Source organism: Triticum aestivum, chromosome 1A, assembly GCF_018294505.1.
Source record: "Triticum aestivum cultivar Chinese Spring chromosome 1A, IWGSC CS RefSeq v2.1, whole genome shotgun sequence".
NCBI lineage: Eukaryota > Viridiplantae > Streptophyta > Magnoliopsida > Poales > Poaceae > Triticum > Triticum aestivum.
Window position 1 is genome coordinate 503,178,568 of NC_057794.1, and position 14,081 is coordinate 503,192,648.

The window sequence follows — 14,081 nt, forward strand, 5'->3', positions numbered from 1 at the left end:
TCGATCCTAAAGGTGCTAACAAAGTGAGCAAGCTCCAGCGATCCATCTATGGAATGGTGCAAGCATCTCGGAGTTGGAATATATGCTTTGATAAAGTGATCAAAGCATATGGTTTTATACAGATTTGCGGTGAAGTCTATATTTACAAGAAAGTGAGTGGGAGCACTACAACATTTCTGATAAGTATATGTGAATGACATATTGTTGATCGGAAATAATGTAGAATTTTCTGGAAAGCATAAAGGAGTGTTTGAAAAGAGTTTTTCAAAGAAAGACCTCGATGAAGCTACTTACATATTGAGCATCAAGATCTATAGAGATAGATCAAGACGCTTGATATATTTTTCAATGAGTACATACCTTGACAAGTTTTTGAAGTAGTTCAAAATGGAAAAGTCAAAGAAGGAGTTCTTGCCTGTGTTGTAAGGTGTGAAGTTGAGTAAAGACTCAAAACCCAACCACGATAGAAAATAGAAAGAGAATGAAAAGTCGTTCCCTATGCCTCAGTTATAGGTTCTATAAAGTATGCTATGCTGTGTACCAGACCTATTGTGTACCTCACCATAAGTTTGGCAAGAGGGTACAATAGTGATCCAGGAGTGGATCACTGGACAACGGTCAAAAATATCCTTAGTGGAATAAGGAAATGTTTCTCGGTTATGGAGGTGACAAAGAGTTCGTCGTAAAGAGTTACGTCGATGCAAGCTTTGACACCGATCTGAATGACTCTAAGTCTCAATCTAGATACATATTGAAAGTGGGAGCAATTAGCTAGAGTAGCTCCGTGGAAAGCATTATAGACATAGCAAATTTGCAAAATACATACGGCTCTGAATGTGACAGACCCGTTGATTAAATTTCTCTCACAAGCAAAACATGATCACTCTTTGGGTGTTAATCACATAGCGATGTGAACTAGATTGTTGACTCTAGTAAACCCTTTGGGTGTTAGTCACATGGAGATGTGAACTAATCACATAAAGATGTGAACTATTGGTGTTAAATCACATGACGATGTGAACTAGATTATTGACTCTAGTGCAAGTGGGAGACTGAAGGAAATATGCCCTAGAGGCAATAATAAAGTTGTTATTTATATTTCCTTATATCATCATAAATGTTTATTATTCATGCTAGAATTGTATTAATCAGAAACTTAGTACATGTGTGAATACATAGACAAACAGAGTGCCACTAGTTTACCTCTACTTGACTAGCTCGTTGAATCAATGATGGTTATGTTTCCTAACCATAGACATGAGTTGTTATTTGATTAACGTGATCACATCATTAGAGAATTATGTGATTGACTTGACCCATCCGTTAGCTTAGCACGATGATCAATTAGTTTGTTGCTATTGCTTTCTCCATAACTATACATGTTCCTATGACTATGAGATCATGCAACTCCCGAATACCGGAGGAACACTTTGTGTGCTACCAAACGTCACAACGTAACTGGGTGATTATAAAGGTGCTCTACAGGTGTCTCCGATGGTGTTTGTTGAGTTGACATGGATCAAGATTAGGATTTGTCACTCCGATTGTCGGAGAGGTATCTCTGGGCCCTCTCGGTAATGTACATCACTATAAGCCTTGCAAGCAATGTAGCTAATGAGTTAGTTACGGGATGTAGCATTACGGAACGAGTAAAGAGACTTGTCGGTAACGAAATTGAACTAGGTATTGAGATACCGACGATCGAATCTCGGGCAAGTAACATACCGATGACAAAGGGAACAACATATGTTGTTATGCGGTTTGACCGATAAAGATCTTCATAGAATATGTAGGAACCAATATGAGCATCTAGGTTCCGCTATTGGTTATTGAACGGAGATGAGTCTCGGTCATGTCTACATAGTTCTCGAACCCGTAGGGTCCGCACGCTTAATGTTCTGTGACGATTTGTATTATGAGTTATGTGATTTGATGACCGAAGTTTGTTCAGAGTCCCAGATGAGATCAGGGACATGACGAGGAGTCTTGAAATGGTCGAGACGCAAAGGTTGATATATTGGAAGGCTATATTCGGACATCGGAAAGGTTCTGAGTGATTCGGGTATCTTTCGGAGTACCGGATAGTTATGGGAATTCATCGGGAGAAGTATTGGGCCTTATTGGGCCATACAGGAATAGAGGAGGCAGGCCAAAGGGAAGGAGGCGCCCCCATGGGTCCAAATTAGACTAGGGGAAAGGGGGCGGCGCCCCCCTTGCCATTTCCTACCCCCTCTCTCTTTCCTTCTTTCTTCTCGCCTACTCCGGAAAGGAACAGGGGAATCCTACTAGGACTTGGGAGTCCTAGTAGGACTCCCCACACTTGGCGCGCCCCCTCTAGGGCCGGCCTCCTCCTCCCTCCTTTATATACGTGGCCAGGGGGCACCCCATAGACACACAAGTTGATCTTTTAGCCATGTGCGGTGCCCCCTCCACCATAATCCACCTCGATCATATCATAGTGGTGCTTAGGCGAAGCCCTATGTCGGTAGCATGATCATCACCGTCATCACGCCGTCGTGCTGACGGAACTCTCCCTCGAAGCTCTGCTGGATCGGAGTTCGTGGGACGTCACCGAGCTGAACGTGTGCTGAACTCGGAGGTGTCGTACATTCGGTACTTGGATCGGTCGGATTGTGAAGATGTACGACTACATCAACCGCGTTCTTATAACGCTTCCGCTTACGGTCTACGAGGGTACACGGACGACACTCTCCCCTCTCGTTGCTATGCATCACCATGATCTTGCGTGTGCGTAGGATTTTTTTTTTGAACTTACTGTGTTCCCCAACATCTGGATCCGCAACGGATCCCTGTTCCGCCAGTGCCACGCACGTCGCGCGCGCACGCCGAGGAGGTTCGCCGGTGTCGCGAGGCCTTCACTCCAGTCTCCGGAGCAGCGGCGGATGCGCGCCTACGCGCCAGAATCTCCCAACTGGTCGCGCTGGTTCGCGCTAGAGCACGAGGAGAAGCGCCGCCAGGGCGTCCACGTCGACCACGACCTTCCTCCTCCGCCACCTGAGGTTCTGCTGCACGAGCAGGACGAAGAGGCGGCATACCAAGCCGAGCAAGCCCTGCAGCACGCGTTGGAGGCGAGCAGGATCGAGGAGGAGGCCTAATGGGATGGGATGGAGCGCGCCCTCGCATTGTCGGTGGCAGGAGAGTTCGTCCACGCCCCGCTCTTCGACTCGCCTCCACCGCCACCGGCGCTACCCATCGTCGAGCCCAAGCCAGAGCCGGAGCCGACGCGAAAGTGCTCGCCGCCTCCACCCACTTGGCCGGAGGAGTCCTACATGTGGACCGACGAGTACCGTGAGTGGATGAGCACGCCTCCGGTCCACTACGCCGCGAGGCCGGAGGAGGAGGCGGCCCACCTTGAGCTCTGGAAGGCGCATTGGCTCGCCTAGGAGGAGGCCGACGGCGAGCGGCAGATGCTTTGGGAGCAGCAGCTATGCCGCGATGCGGAGGCGTTGCGGCTTGAGGAGGAGAAAGAAGAGTGCGCCCAGCTAGCCACAATGTCGGCGCCCCAGCAGACGCCGGAGGAGGCTGCCTTGGCAGTGTACCAAGCGGCGTTTGGGTGGGCTGGCCCTGCTCCCGTCTTTATCGACCTCACCGGCGGCGATAGCGATGTCAAGGGCAAGGGCAAGGCGGAGGACGTCTAGGGCAGCGTGCGGGCGCATATCTTTTTATTAATGTTTTTAATTAGGTTTAAGTGGACTTTGGCCGGCGGTTGACCAACCACTTTAATGTTTAATTATGTTTATTTCTATGACCTGTTTTTTTCTACACCGGCAAATTTGGGCCCGTCTTTCATTGGGCGCACCTGCCGACCAATATGAAAATGCCGACACGCACGTCTGTCTGGCCGATCCAAACAGATGAAAAGCGAATAAAACGCACGTCCGATTGGGTCGGCGCGTTGGAGGTGCTCTTACACCCTGAAACATGATTCCCTTTACGTTTACGTTAACACTCCACAAAACAAACATGGCAATGTATTCTTAGCTCACAAAGACAAGTCAAAGCATCTCCCTCCGTTTCCTTTTTTACTCTACATATACACTTTGATCAAAGTCAAACTAAACAATGTTTCAACAATTTTATATAAAAAAATATTAATATCTACAAATATCAAAGTTATATGGTATATGAAAGTTAATTTTATGATGCATCTAATAATATTGATTTCATATTGTGAATATTGCTATTGTTACCAATAAAATTAGTCAAACATTATAAAGTTCGACTTTGACTTTTTTTTGAGCAAATGAACAATTTTTTTAAGACAAACCAACTTTATATGCAAACTAAAAAGAAAACGGAGGAAGTACCCAGATAAAGCTAGAGCCCAAGAATGGACGATGACTCTCGCAGCCCAAGGCCACGAACGAGACACAGCCGCCGGATCCCGCCGACCCCTCGAATCGGACGGCGGACACAGGGAGCGCCACGAACCAGCCAGAAACATGGGGCCCACCTCATCCGGGGAACGCGACACGGACGGCTGACCTGCGGCCGCACGCGCAAACGGTTCGGGAGAGGTCTAACTACGCGGGCCCCCACATCGCGCTGAGCTTTTACCCACCGCGAAACGTCTCCGTGGACCCGGTCCGTCGCATCCACAGCATGGACCATCTACTACGGTCTTAGCGCCGCACGTGAGGCCAAGGCCTATGCGCCGGGTCCAGGAGCTTAGCGTCCATGCGCCGGAGAGTCCGCGCACCTCTGCCCGCTTCGCGCGGCCATTGGCCGCGCTGTTTATGGGGGAAAAAATAGTTTGTTTTTATTTTCTCCCGTAAAAAAAGTGAAAAGATAGCGATAACGGAAACCCTAATCCCCAAATCAGAAATCTATCCGAATCGCTATTTATGTTTGTGGCTTTCTCCCCCCTGCGATCCGATGTCCCCCGCTTCGCCCGCCGCGCCGATCCGACCTCCCGCCGCCGCGTTCTCTCCGCCGGGGACGCTCTCTCCGGCGCCGCCGGCTCCGCGCCATGAGGAAGAAGCTCGACACCCGCTTCCCCGCGGTATGACCCGTGCCCCTGCGATTTTTTTTTGCCGGTTCAGGCCTCCCCCCCCACGCTGTGCGCGCCGTCGATTTCGCGATTTTTTCTGTGTGCTTCGTCTAGGTTTTGTTTCCGGCGGTTAGGTTTCTGTAAATTGACGGCCAATGGACCTGCGATATGCATGTTTGTCTGTTTCTCTCTATTGCTGGGCTTGATAGATGCACGTTTGGGGAATTTTTGGGTGCTGTCGCTAAATAATATGTAGATTTCGCAGCACGGTTGGAATTTTTAGCCTCTCGCGTGTGCTCGTCCTGGGCTTGTTTCATGTACGTTTGTTTTTATGGTGGCTATGGTTCGCTGTCCCGATGGCAATGAAGCTGCGGTTATAGATGGGCATATGATGTAGGTGGTGGATGCGTGAAAAATCCTGGATTATGTAGATTCTGCCTACCCTGTTAACGTTTCACTAGTATATGGCTTTCCGCGGACGAGTGTGCTATTAATCTACTTTATTATTTAATATTAGGGTCAATTTATTTTATGTTTGACTAATTCGTTATGATTAAATCCTTGGGTCATCCTTGTGCTTCAATTGCTAGGCTTGTTCTTTAAGGAACGAAGTTAACAGAAATTACTTGCATTCACTATTTACTGAAAAAAGATGGACATGATTATTAAATAACTCTTTTATAAATATGAGCTTTTTTTAGGAATGAGAGTTTAACTTAAGCGGATGTGGCTTAATTGTCTCAAGAGATGATCAACTCCAGGTCTTCTGCGGTGTTCCCTATTTTGATCGGTAGCTTGCTTCAAACCGGGCCGATTGTACCTAAACTAATATTCCCACATAATGAACACCAAGTGCTCCTTCCTTTTTTCCCAAATTAAAAGAGGAGCGTGATTGTTGGTACAAAGTGCTAACTATAGAATCAAGCATGTGAGTTCTTTTTATAGTTGTTGATCTGTTGACATTGGTATCATGATTGTTTAGATATAGATTGTGGTGGCAACCTGGCAGGGAAGCTTCTTAGCCTGATGAGTTAGTACTGTTCAGATTTTGTAGTATATTTCAAATGGTAAATACAGTAGGATTCTACTATTTAACATCTGGCCCACAACAGGCAATGAGTGTTGGTTAAAGCTGTGTACGATCTATAAAAATATATAGTGTAGAGTGTTTATCTTATTCTAAGCATGGTATATTCTCCGATCTGTTTTTGGTCCATCTTCGGGGGAAGATGCAAGTGTTTTGATGACATATGTTTGCTGTACAATGGAATCCTCATGATACTAAAGTTTTTCTACAGTGGATAGAGATACCTTCTTCATTACCCTTTCTTTCACAAGGGCTAGCAGAATCTCTTTTCTTCATCTGCTAGGACCTGTGCTTATAACCACATGTGAATACTATCGCTCTCATGTCCTTTTCCATCGAAGTTGCATCATTGGCCATTTGCACTGTAGTATGCAACAATCATAACTATGATTAATGAGTGTTTTATTATTGACATGTTGTCATAATTTGAAAATGGCAGATTCCTACTACTTTTCAGATGGTATCATGGTACTCTTCTGTTAATGTGATATCAGCTTCCTCTTGTACTTTGTTATACAGCCTCGGATTAAGAAGATCATGCAAGCAGATGAAGATGTCGGCAAGATTGCTCTAGCTGTACCTGTTCTAGTTTGTAAGTTTTCCACAGCCTCTTGTTTGCAGAACTTTCCTTCAACTCGCCTCTTATCAGTTCCAGAGTTATTTCACTACATACATCATCTTTTTTTCGCCATCTGTTGTTAACGAGAGAGTTCGATAGCATGTCTTGAAGAGGCCATAGACATATGCTAAATGTAGTTGGCAAAATAGCTCCATTGAAGGGCTCCAGAAATGGCAGCGTTGACCACTGCAATAGGAATTTCATCTTTCTTTTTATTTTCTCATATTCAAACCGAAGCTAAAAGTAATTGCAGACATTAGTATCTATTGTTCCTTCTTGGTGTAAACAAAACATAGGCAAAATTATTGAACTATTTGGTCCTTTCGGGAAGTTGACAGGGATAGATCCTCTGAATTTATCTTTACAGAGTTTTGTATTGTTTGGAGCATGACACGTTTGCAGCTGCCGGTCAGTCAGCACTACACTTTGATTCAGATGACATGATTTGATATATGGTCATTCTAGATCTCGATTTCAAACTAGAGAATCATACTGACCATAAAGCATATAGGGAAGATGTAGAGCAACGGTAGTCATCTTTCTTGTTAAGAGGAGGAGCTTGCTACTGAGGTCATCAGAGCTAAGGTGCAAATGTTAATCCTTTGGGCCAGGGAAACTGAGTTCAGGCTCAATGGTCAACCATGTAAGCCTATTCTCCTTATTAATGCATGCATCCACAGTTGCCTTTACACCTCCCCCACAGGTGCGTCACCACCATATTTCCATGCCAGAGTGACCCCTGACTGGCTCCTCCACCAGGCATCTCATCTCTACCCTGTTAGCTCAGCGATATGCTGCCAACATGTCTTGATGATTTGGCTTTCTCTGTTCTCCTGATTTGTAGCTAGTCAATTTATTTTACATGTCCTGGTGGGTCAAACTGGGTAGAGGAGAAGATGGGCACAAGTTAGGTGGGGAGCCATGGTGCGGGGAAAGGGAAATCTTGGAGAGGGCTAGACATGGGAACAACTTGTGTATACATTGCACAGTATTAAGGACCACAAAATTGAGTGGAGTACTTAGGCGTTAGGCGTACTCGATGACTATGGCAGGACATACATTAAATGAGAGGGGGGGGGGGGGGGCTGGGAACAGTTTAGCCGCGGTAAGAGTTGATGTGTACCTGCTGTTTGCTATATAGGACCATACATTGAGTGAGTAGAGTAATTAAAGATACTTGAGAATTGGCACTCTAGCGGATCATACTTCGAATGTAAGCCATTCCATTTTAGACGCATGTACAAAAATGCCGGTTCATCAGTAGAAAGCAAACCCCTACTTTTATAAGCAGTATAGATAACATCAACAGCAAGGTATAGCCTAATTGCATGTGCTTATTTGAACTGTATAATTAATTAATGTTAACATGTACAATGTTGATATATGATTGACGCAAGCTATATGCGATAGCAAAGCAACTCGGCCTCTTATAGTGCACCTGCATGCTTATATTTTCTTAGTTTCTTTTTGTAACTCACATCATGCATGTGCTTTCGACTAACATCTTTTTCTGATATCATGATTTGCAGCCAAAGCGTTGGAGCTATTTTTGCAAGACTTATGTGATAGGACATATAATATCACTGTTGAAAAAGGGGTCAAAACAGTGAGTTCATCACATCTGTAAGTTTCCTTGACCTTATATGTTTTGTCATATCCAAACACCTTTTTGTTTGACTGGATAGATAATTTATATTACCATGTTGAACTTTTTGATTAGTATGGCAAAACCTTGGAAGCATTACCATTTCTCATTTTGATTTTTCTTGGCAATACATTGTTCTTGCAATTTTGTACCCATAAATTGTTTCCTCAAGTTCAGTTCTACTGTCATATTCTGTCGCTTGTGTAGTTTATGTAGTGTCCAAATATACCAATGAGCAAGTTGCTCAGTAACACTACAAATATCACATGGGAAAATAACATCGTTTCACTGATGACATGCCCTCAGGGTCCACCTTTCATTGTCACATTGGCTGTTATTTTTCAATTTTCAGCTTTACTAAACAAATTCAGTTGTATAACAAACATCAGAAGTGAAAAGCTTTGACGTACTGATATTGCTCAAGTACTCTTTCACAATGACATTTTCAGGAACAAATATAGGCTAGCTCCTTTTGAACTGAATTTAATGTCATAGTTGGTTAGCTTATATGTCAATCCTATTTAGTAACTGATTGGGCCCTGGTGCTACTTTGTGCCAAAGTCAGCAGCGTGTTATATGGATTATGGAAGCTGTAAAAGTACCTTCCTTGATACATGATTTGAACTGAAAGAGAGAGGTAGATAAGCATGTGTCTTGTGGTGGTCTATGCTGATTTTGGGGTATTACCGTCTTGGTGGGGGTCCTCAGGGACATGCAGTTGGGTGGTGGTTGCATCATTTCAATTTGTGGTTGAAATGGGACTTATTTTCTTGATCCTGATATATGTATTATTTCCTTGAGCAAAACATTTGTTTTTTTTTTCTGATGGTCCCATTATCTCATTCAGTATTATGCTATTACAGGAAACAGTGCATTCATAGTTACGATGTGTATGATTTTTTGAAGAACGTTGCCAGCAAAGTTCCAGATTTGGGTGCACCTGATTCTAGTGTTGATGATAAGCTTGGCAAAAGAAGGTAAGGTTTCAAATTGTGGTTAATTAGAGTCTGATATGAACTTTAATAATTGGTTAATTTGAGTTTATATGAACTTTAATAATTGCTGAAATGTCATCAGGAAACATGGTGAGGATGAAAGCGAGGAGGAATCGAAGCGGACAAGAAATGTAAGTCTTTCTGACCTGTACCTTTTCTGTATATGTTACACTTACATGTGCATTTTTGTGAACAGTTTTTAGTATGAGCTCAGGGTTTTCATTTTCTCTGCTATTCAGCCTGTAGCTTGTTTCGTATGACACAATATATGATCACCCCATTTTATGTCGCCCATTCGACCTCCTTTTGCTGATAAAAGTTTTGCATATGTAGGAGGCAGCATGCCACACAAGCAACGGCAGAGGGCGTGGGAGGGGACGTGGGAGAGGTCGCCGTGCTGGGCGTGGAGCTGAGAGGGAGATTGAACACCATGAATTAGGTTGTGCCCAATTTAGCAAACCAGGCCACCTGAAGGTAGAGATTGGAGACGGGGTTTTGGACACAAGTGAAACCAAAGAGCACACCCCTTTGAGCAATGCCAGGGCCTCCTTAAGGAACATTGACTTGAACTTAGATCTTGCTGACTACGAGGAGGATACAGTGGCGCCGCAAGTCCAGCCTTCAGCTCCTGTGGTGACCGTGGCGCCGCAAGTCCAGACTTCAGGACCATCGGTTTCACAGTTGAAAGAAGAAGTGGCGACCAAGGATTTCCTGGGCTGGCAAATGCCTGAGATGAACAAGATGGCCATGGACCCGGTGCAGTTTGCGCTGTCGTCAAACCATAGATTAGAGGAGGACGAAGACTATGACAATGAAGAATGATGTGACTCTAGCGTGGATTTAGTTTGAGAAGCTGATAGGTAGACATGACATGATGTACATCCTAGCAGGCCCAGCTTGACAATGTAGTAGCAATTCTCTTGTAGTATGTGTACCCGCAGATGCTGCAGAAGTAATTTAGGATGTGACATATGTTGATTGCTCAATAGCCAGTAGTAGCTAGTATCTTGTGTAGCAACTATATAGTGTAGCGACTATATAACTAGACATGTTCGCCGGTTGTAAATCATGGTTGCTTTTAGATCAAATGCTATGTCATAATGCTTATGTTAGCTCTTATGAGGTTCCACTCTTCCAGGTGGATTTTTTCTTGTGTTATTTGTGAATTTTTCTCTTCCAGGTGGGATTTTTATCTTGCATTAGGGATTTAACAATCTTGTTATTTGTGAAGTTTGCTCTTCCAGGTGGGATTTTTCTCTTGCTTTAGTGATTAACAATCTTGTGTTATTATTATTTTTTGAAACGGACAATCTTGTGTTATTTGTGATGCAAGACATCAAGCTTTGGAGATATGTGGGAGGTGAAGTACAAACAAGCAAAATACTTGTGGGAATCATACACATCAGGCAGGAAGCAGGTTTATTTCATCATATTACACCAGTATCCAGTGAGGCTGACATGTTGGATAGGCCCCAGCCACAAGCTTCAGCAGTTGAGCTCACATAACATATTTATTTACATCTTTTCAGGCGGCCGGCTTGAAGTCCTGGAGCTGCTTGAAGTTCTCCCAGGCCTTCTCCCACACCTTGGCCTCGTAGAGCTTCTTGGCGCCGCCCTCCTTGACCTCGATGGTGAAGTAGTGCATGCACCCGGCCACCACCTGCTGCCTCACCTTCACCAGCCTCTCGAACTCCAGCAGCGCGTTCTGCGCCCAGCAAAATTCACCACCGATCCAGCAGGTTAATCAGTTACAGTTAATCGTATCGGACGCCAATTGGCTTGGGATCGGGTCGGGTGGGGATGATCTTACGGCCTTGGTGTTGTGCTCGGCGACGGCGAAGCGGGCGAGCTCGATGGTTGCGAGGTCGTTCTCCCGCCCCGCCGGCGCGTCCTGGACGCCGCCCAGCAGCACGCCGCGGCCGCGCAGCCCCCCGCCCTGCGCCGCCTCGGCCATCGCCGTGCGTCCGGAGGGTGCGCTGAGACGAGAGAGGAGTGTACGACGGATGGCCGCTGCTGAGAGTCTGAGAGAGAACAGATCTGTTCCGTGAGCCGAGACGATGTTGATCGAGGGAAGTGGGGGACGGGACTTTATAGCGACGTGGGGATAGAGGGATTCCGTTTTTGTGCGCGACGTGTGATCTGCGGGGGCTCGAGCGCGACAGCTATAGGCGACGGACGGGCCGGACGCTCTACGCAGCAGCGCTGGCTGTGCGATGGCGACGGCGATGGCGATGGATGCGTTGCAATGCTTAGCTCCGAAGGCAAGTGCTGGCGAAGTAAAGAGCAGCAGACCTGGTGAAACGGTCGTATATCTATCCCTGAAAAACAATATACACGATTCCCAAAAGAACTGCTTTATTCGGTTTGCTACTCCTGCATTTTTTAGGTCATTAATCTGAATTTATGTCTCCTCTGCCACCAAAGTAAGTACTCCAATTACTTTACTAAGAAAATGTAATCACTTGTGATTTGGTACCACCGAAATAGTCGCGCGCGAAAGGGCAAAGAGGGCAGTGGGGAAATTCTCTAATGCCTTCATTTCAGTGAGAGAGGTCTGTCCTGTCAGAGTAAATGATCACGGGTAGCCTCATGAGTCTCCGATGGTGTTTCAATACATCGGGGCTGGCTGCGCCCCTCAAGAATCAAAGACCAAAACATCGCCTTCTTTGCGGTCGGCTGCCAAAAGACGGCAAAGCTCAGAAGACGGCCCTGAGGTGGGCCGGCTCCTAGTAGGCGGCCTCCAAAGAGGCATGCTCCTAGTAGGCGGCCCCAATCACCCTCAAAGTTTGTGCCACATTATAACAACGAGACAGGGTGTGGCTACAGCGATGCCTGTCACCTTCGAATCCAGGGCGGAGCGTGGCCACAGTGCGGCGTACTGGGCGGACATCCCTCGCTCGGCGTGACACTGTTGCCACGCAGCCCATGACATCATCATGGCAGAGAAGGCCATGCTCCCACTACGAGCTGTCGGTACTGCCTCAGACGGCGGGCCTTACCTGACAGTGAGAAGCCAGAGGGCGGCGAGCTCGGACCAGTCGGCATGAGGGGAGGCCGACTCCTGGCAGGCGGCCGTCTTCTTCCCTCAGAGTTTGCCATTAACCAGAAGAGACGTGGAGTGGCTACAGTGATCGCCCGCCAGGCGGTGACATTGTAGCCACGCCGTCCCCGACAAAGCGTGCATCATCAGCAGCATTGCCATAGTAATGAGCAGCTGGCGAGGCCGTGCGGCCTGTCGGTGAAGTACGAGACAACCGGCGGGCCCCAGCAGTCGGCGGAGAAGCCGACACCTATAGACACTGACAGTCGGGTCCACACCCGGCTGGATTGCCATTGTATCCCTGGGGGTAGGCCTATATAAACCCCCCAGGGCACCCATGCAAAGGGTTCAACTTCATTGAGACCTTAACACACCCACACACGAATATAGAGGGAGGAAGCTAGGGCTAGCATTGTTCTTCTTCCCCCTCTAGAGAAACAGCTCAAGGAGCAAGCTTGTAGCCACCATTGTTGCTTGAGTGATCATGCGGAGACTCCGCAGATCAGGAGTAGGGGTGTTATCTCCTAGGAGAGCCCCGAACCTGGGTAAGATTCGCCAACGGGCATGTTTGCGCTTTATCCCGTTTCCTAGCACCGGCGACGTATTATTAGCCCCCTCCATGATAAGCCATCCGTTGGCGTATGTCGCACGACACCCCCGACATTTGGCGCCCACCGTGGGGCTAGGTGCATCGTCGTCCGGAGATCTGTTCTGGACGGGAACCCTGTTCCTCCCTCGCGAGCGCAGCCAGCCCGGCTCACCCGATGATGTTTGCGCCGACGCGTTGCAACGCACAGAAGTTGCCTGCGCGGCGGCCAGCCTCATCGATCTTGTTGGCGAGCTTCGCCTCTCCATCGAGCCCGCACCCGACGCGGGAGCAGCCAACTCCGAGAGCTGCTTCGTTGACCTTCTCGGCAAGCTTCACATCGCTAGCGAGCCCACCACTGACCTGGAGTCGGTCGGCTCCACCGATTCGATGCTTGTCGACACCGACACGGCTTCCTTCGACTCCTTCCCCACCAACGTGGTGGTCATCGACGATCCACTCCCGCACGCGGAGAGTGGCGGCAGCACCATCATGGAGGTGCTTGTCACCAGCCACGACGACGCTTCTGGCGGAGCGGCCCAGGACCCGTTGCAGGCGGCAATGCGGGACCTGTCTACGCCCATTGATGCAGACGCCAACGCCGAGATGTTGGAAGCCTGCCGCGTCTCACTCGTTGAGAACGCCAAGAAACTGGCTACCATGAGACGCCTTTCCGAAGCCTTCCAGTGCGAGATCGACCGCGCTATAGGCGGCACACCGATTGCTGGTGGACCCAGCCGCATGGGCACGGTCTGGCAGTGAGGCGGTGCCGTCATCAGCATGTTTGGGGCAGAGCGTCCTGTCTACGCCACGCCCATGGAGAACATACGAGCCGCCCAGGCGGTAGCTGATGAGCTGGACCGTCTGGAGGGCGACGAGCGTCGCTACATGATGGAGCACGTTCAGCAGCTTATTGATGCGGCTGCCGTGCAGCAAGAAGCAGGCTGTCGCGTGGAAGAGCCTAACCAGTGGGTTGAGAACCCGTCCCTTCGCCAGGATCATGGCGCGACCTCCCGGACGCCGACAGATGGCGCCCGCGACAGACAAGACAAGGAGCAGGCTGCCAGCCGCAGCCGGACTCGCATCACCATCGAGCGC

At 47.7% G+C, this 14,081-nt stretch overlaps 2 protein-coding genes across 3 annotated transcripts; one reads left to right on the forward strand and one right to left on the reverse strand.

The window, feature by feature from the left end:
• The first annotated feature begins 4,748 nt into the window (after window positions 1-4,748).
• On the forward strand, window positions 4,749-10,469 carry LOC123060786 (dr1-associated corepressor homolog). 2 transcript variants are annotated; one of them, XM_044483633.1, is made up of 7 exons: window positions 4,794-5,023; window positions 6,618-6,690; window positions 7,229-7,360; window positions 8,247-8,340; window positions 9,226-9,339; window positions 9,440-9,488; window positions 9,691-10,469. In XM_044483633.1, exons 3-7 carry the CDS (start codon window positions 7,309-7,311, stop codon window positions 10,177-10,179), a joined length of 798 nt encoding a protein of 265 aa, XP_044339568.1. In that variant the 5' UTR covers window positions 4,794-5,023; window positions 6,618-6,690; window positions 7,229-7,308; the 3' UTR covers window positions 10,180-10,469. The 2 variants fall into 2 exon arrangements, with proteins under 2 accessions (XP_044339562.1, XP_044339568.1); XM_044483627.1 differs by lacking the exon at window positions 7,229-7,360 and having other exon boundaries at window positions 4,749-5,023.
• A 290-nt stretch (window positions 10,470-10,759) lies between these two features.
• Window positions 10,760-11,476, reverse strand: LOC123060800 (cysteine proteinase inhibitor). The gene is made up of 2 exons (XM_044483643.1): window positions 11,168-11,476; window positions 10,760-11,062 (listed from the first exon to the last, which is right to left on the reverse strand). Exons 1-2 carry the CDS (start codon window positions 11,309-11,311, stop codon window positions 10,883-10,885), a joined length of 324 nt encoding a protein of 107 aa, XP_044339578.1. The 5' UTR covers window positions 11,312-11,476; the 3' UTR covers window positions 10,760-10,882.
• Window positions 11,477-14,081: the final 2,605 nt, after the last annotated feature.

What these genes read in the sequence shown, in the direction of transcription:
- LOC123060786 (XM_044483627.1), top strand. Translation starts at nt 4,991, where the DNA reads ATGAGGAAGAAGCTCGACACCCGCTTCCCCGCG. An exon ending in AGCTGTACCTGTTCTAGTTT is followed by an intron (nt 6,691 to 8,246) that starts GTAAGTTTTCCA and finishes CATGATTTGCAG; the next exon opens with CCAAAGCGTTGGAGCTATTT. An exon ending in ACAGTGAGTTCATCACATCT is followed by an intron (nt 8,341 to 9,225) that starts GTAAGTTTCCTT and finishes ATGCTATTACAG; the next exon opens with GAAACAGTGCATTCATAGTT.
- LOC123060800 (XM_044483643.1), bottom strand. Translation starts at nt 11,311, where the DNA reads ATGGCCGAGGCGGCGCAGGGCGGGGGGCTGCGCGGCCGCGGCGTGCTG. An exon ending in CCGAGCACAACACCAAGGCC is followed by an intron (nt 11,063 to 11,167) that starts GTAAGATCATCC and finishes TGCTGGGCGCAG; the next exon opens with AACGCGCTGCTGGAGTTCGA.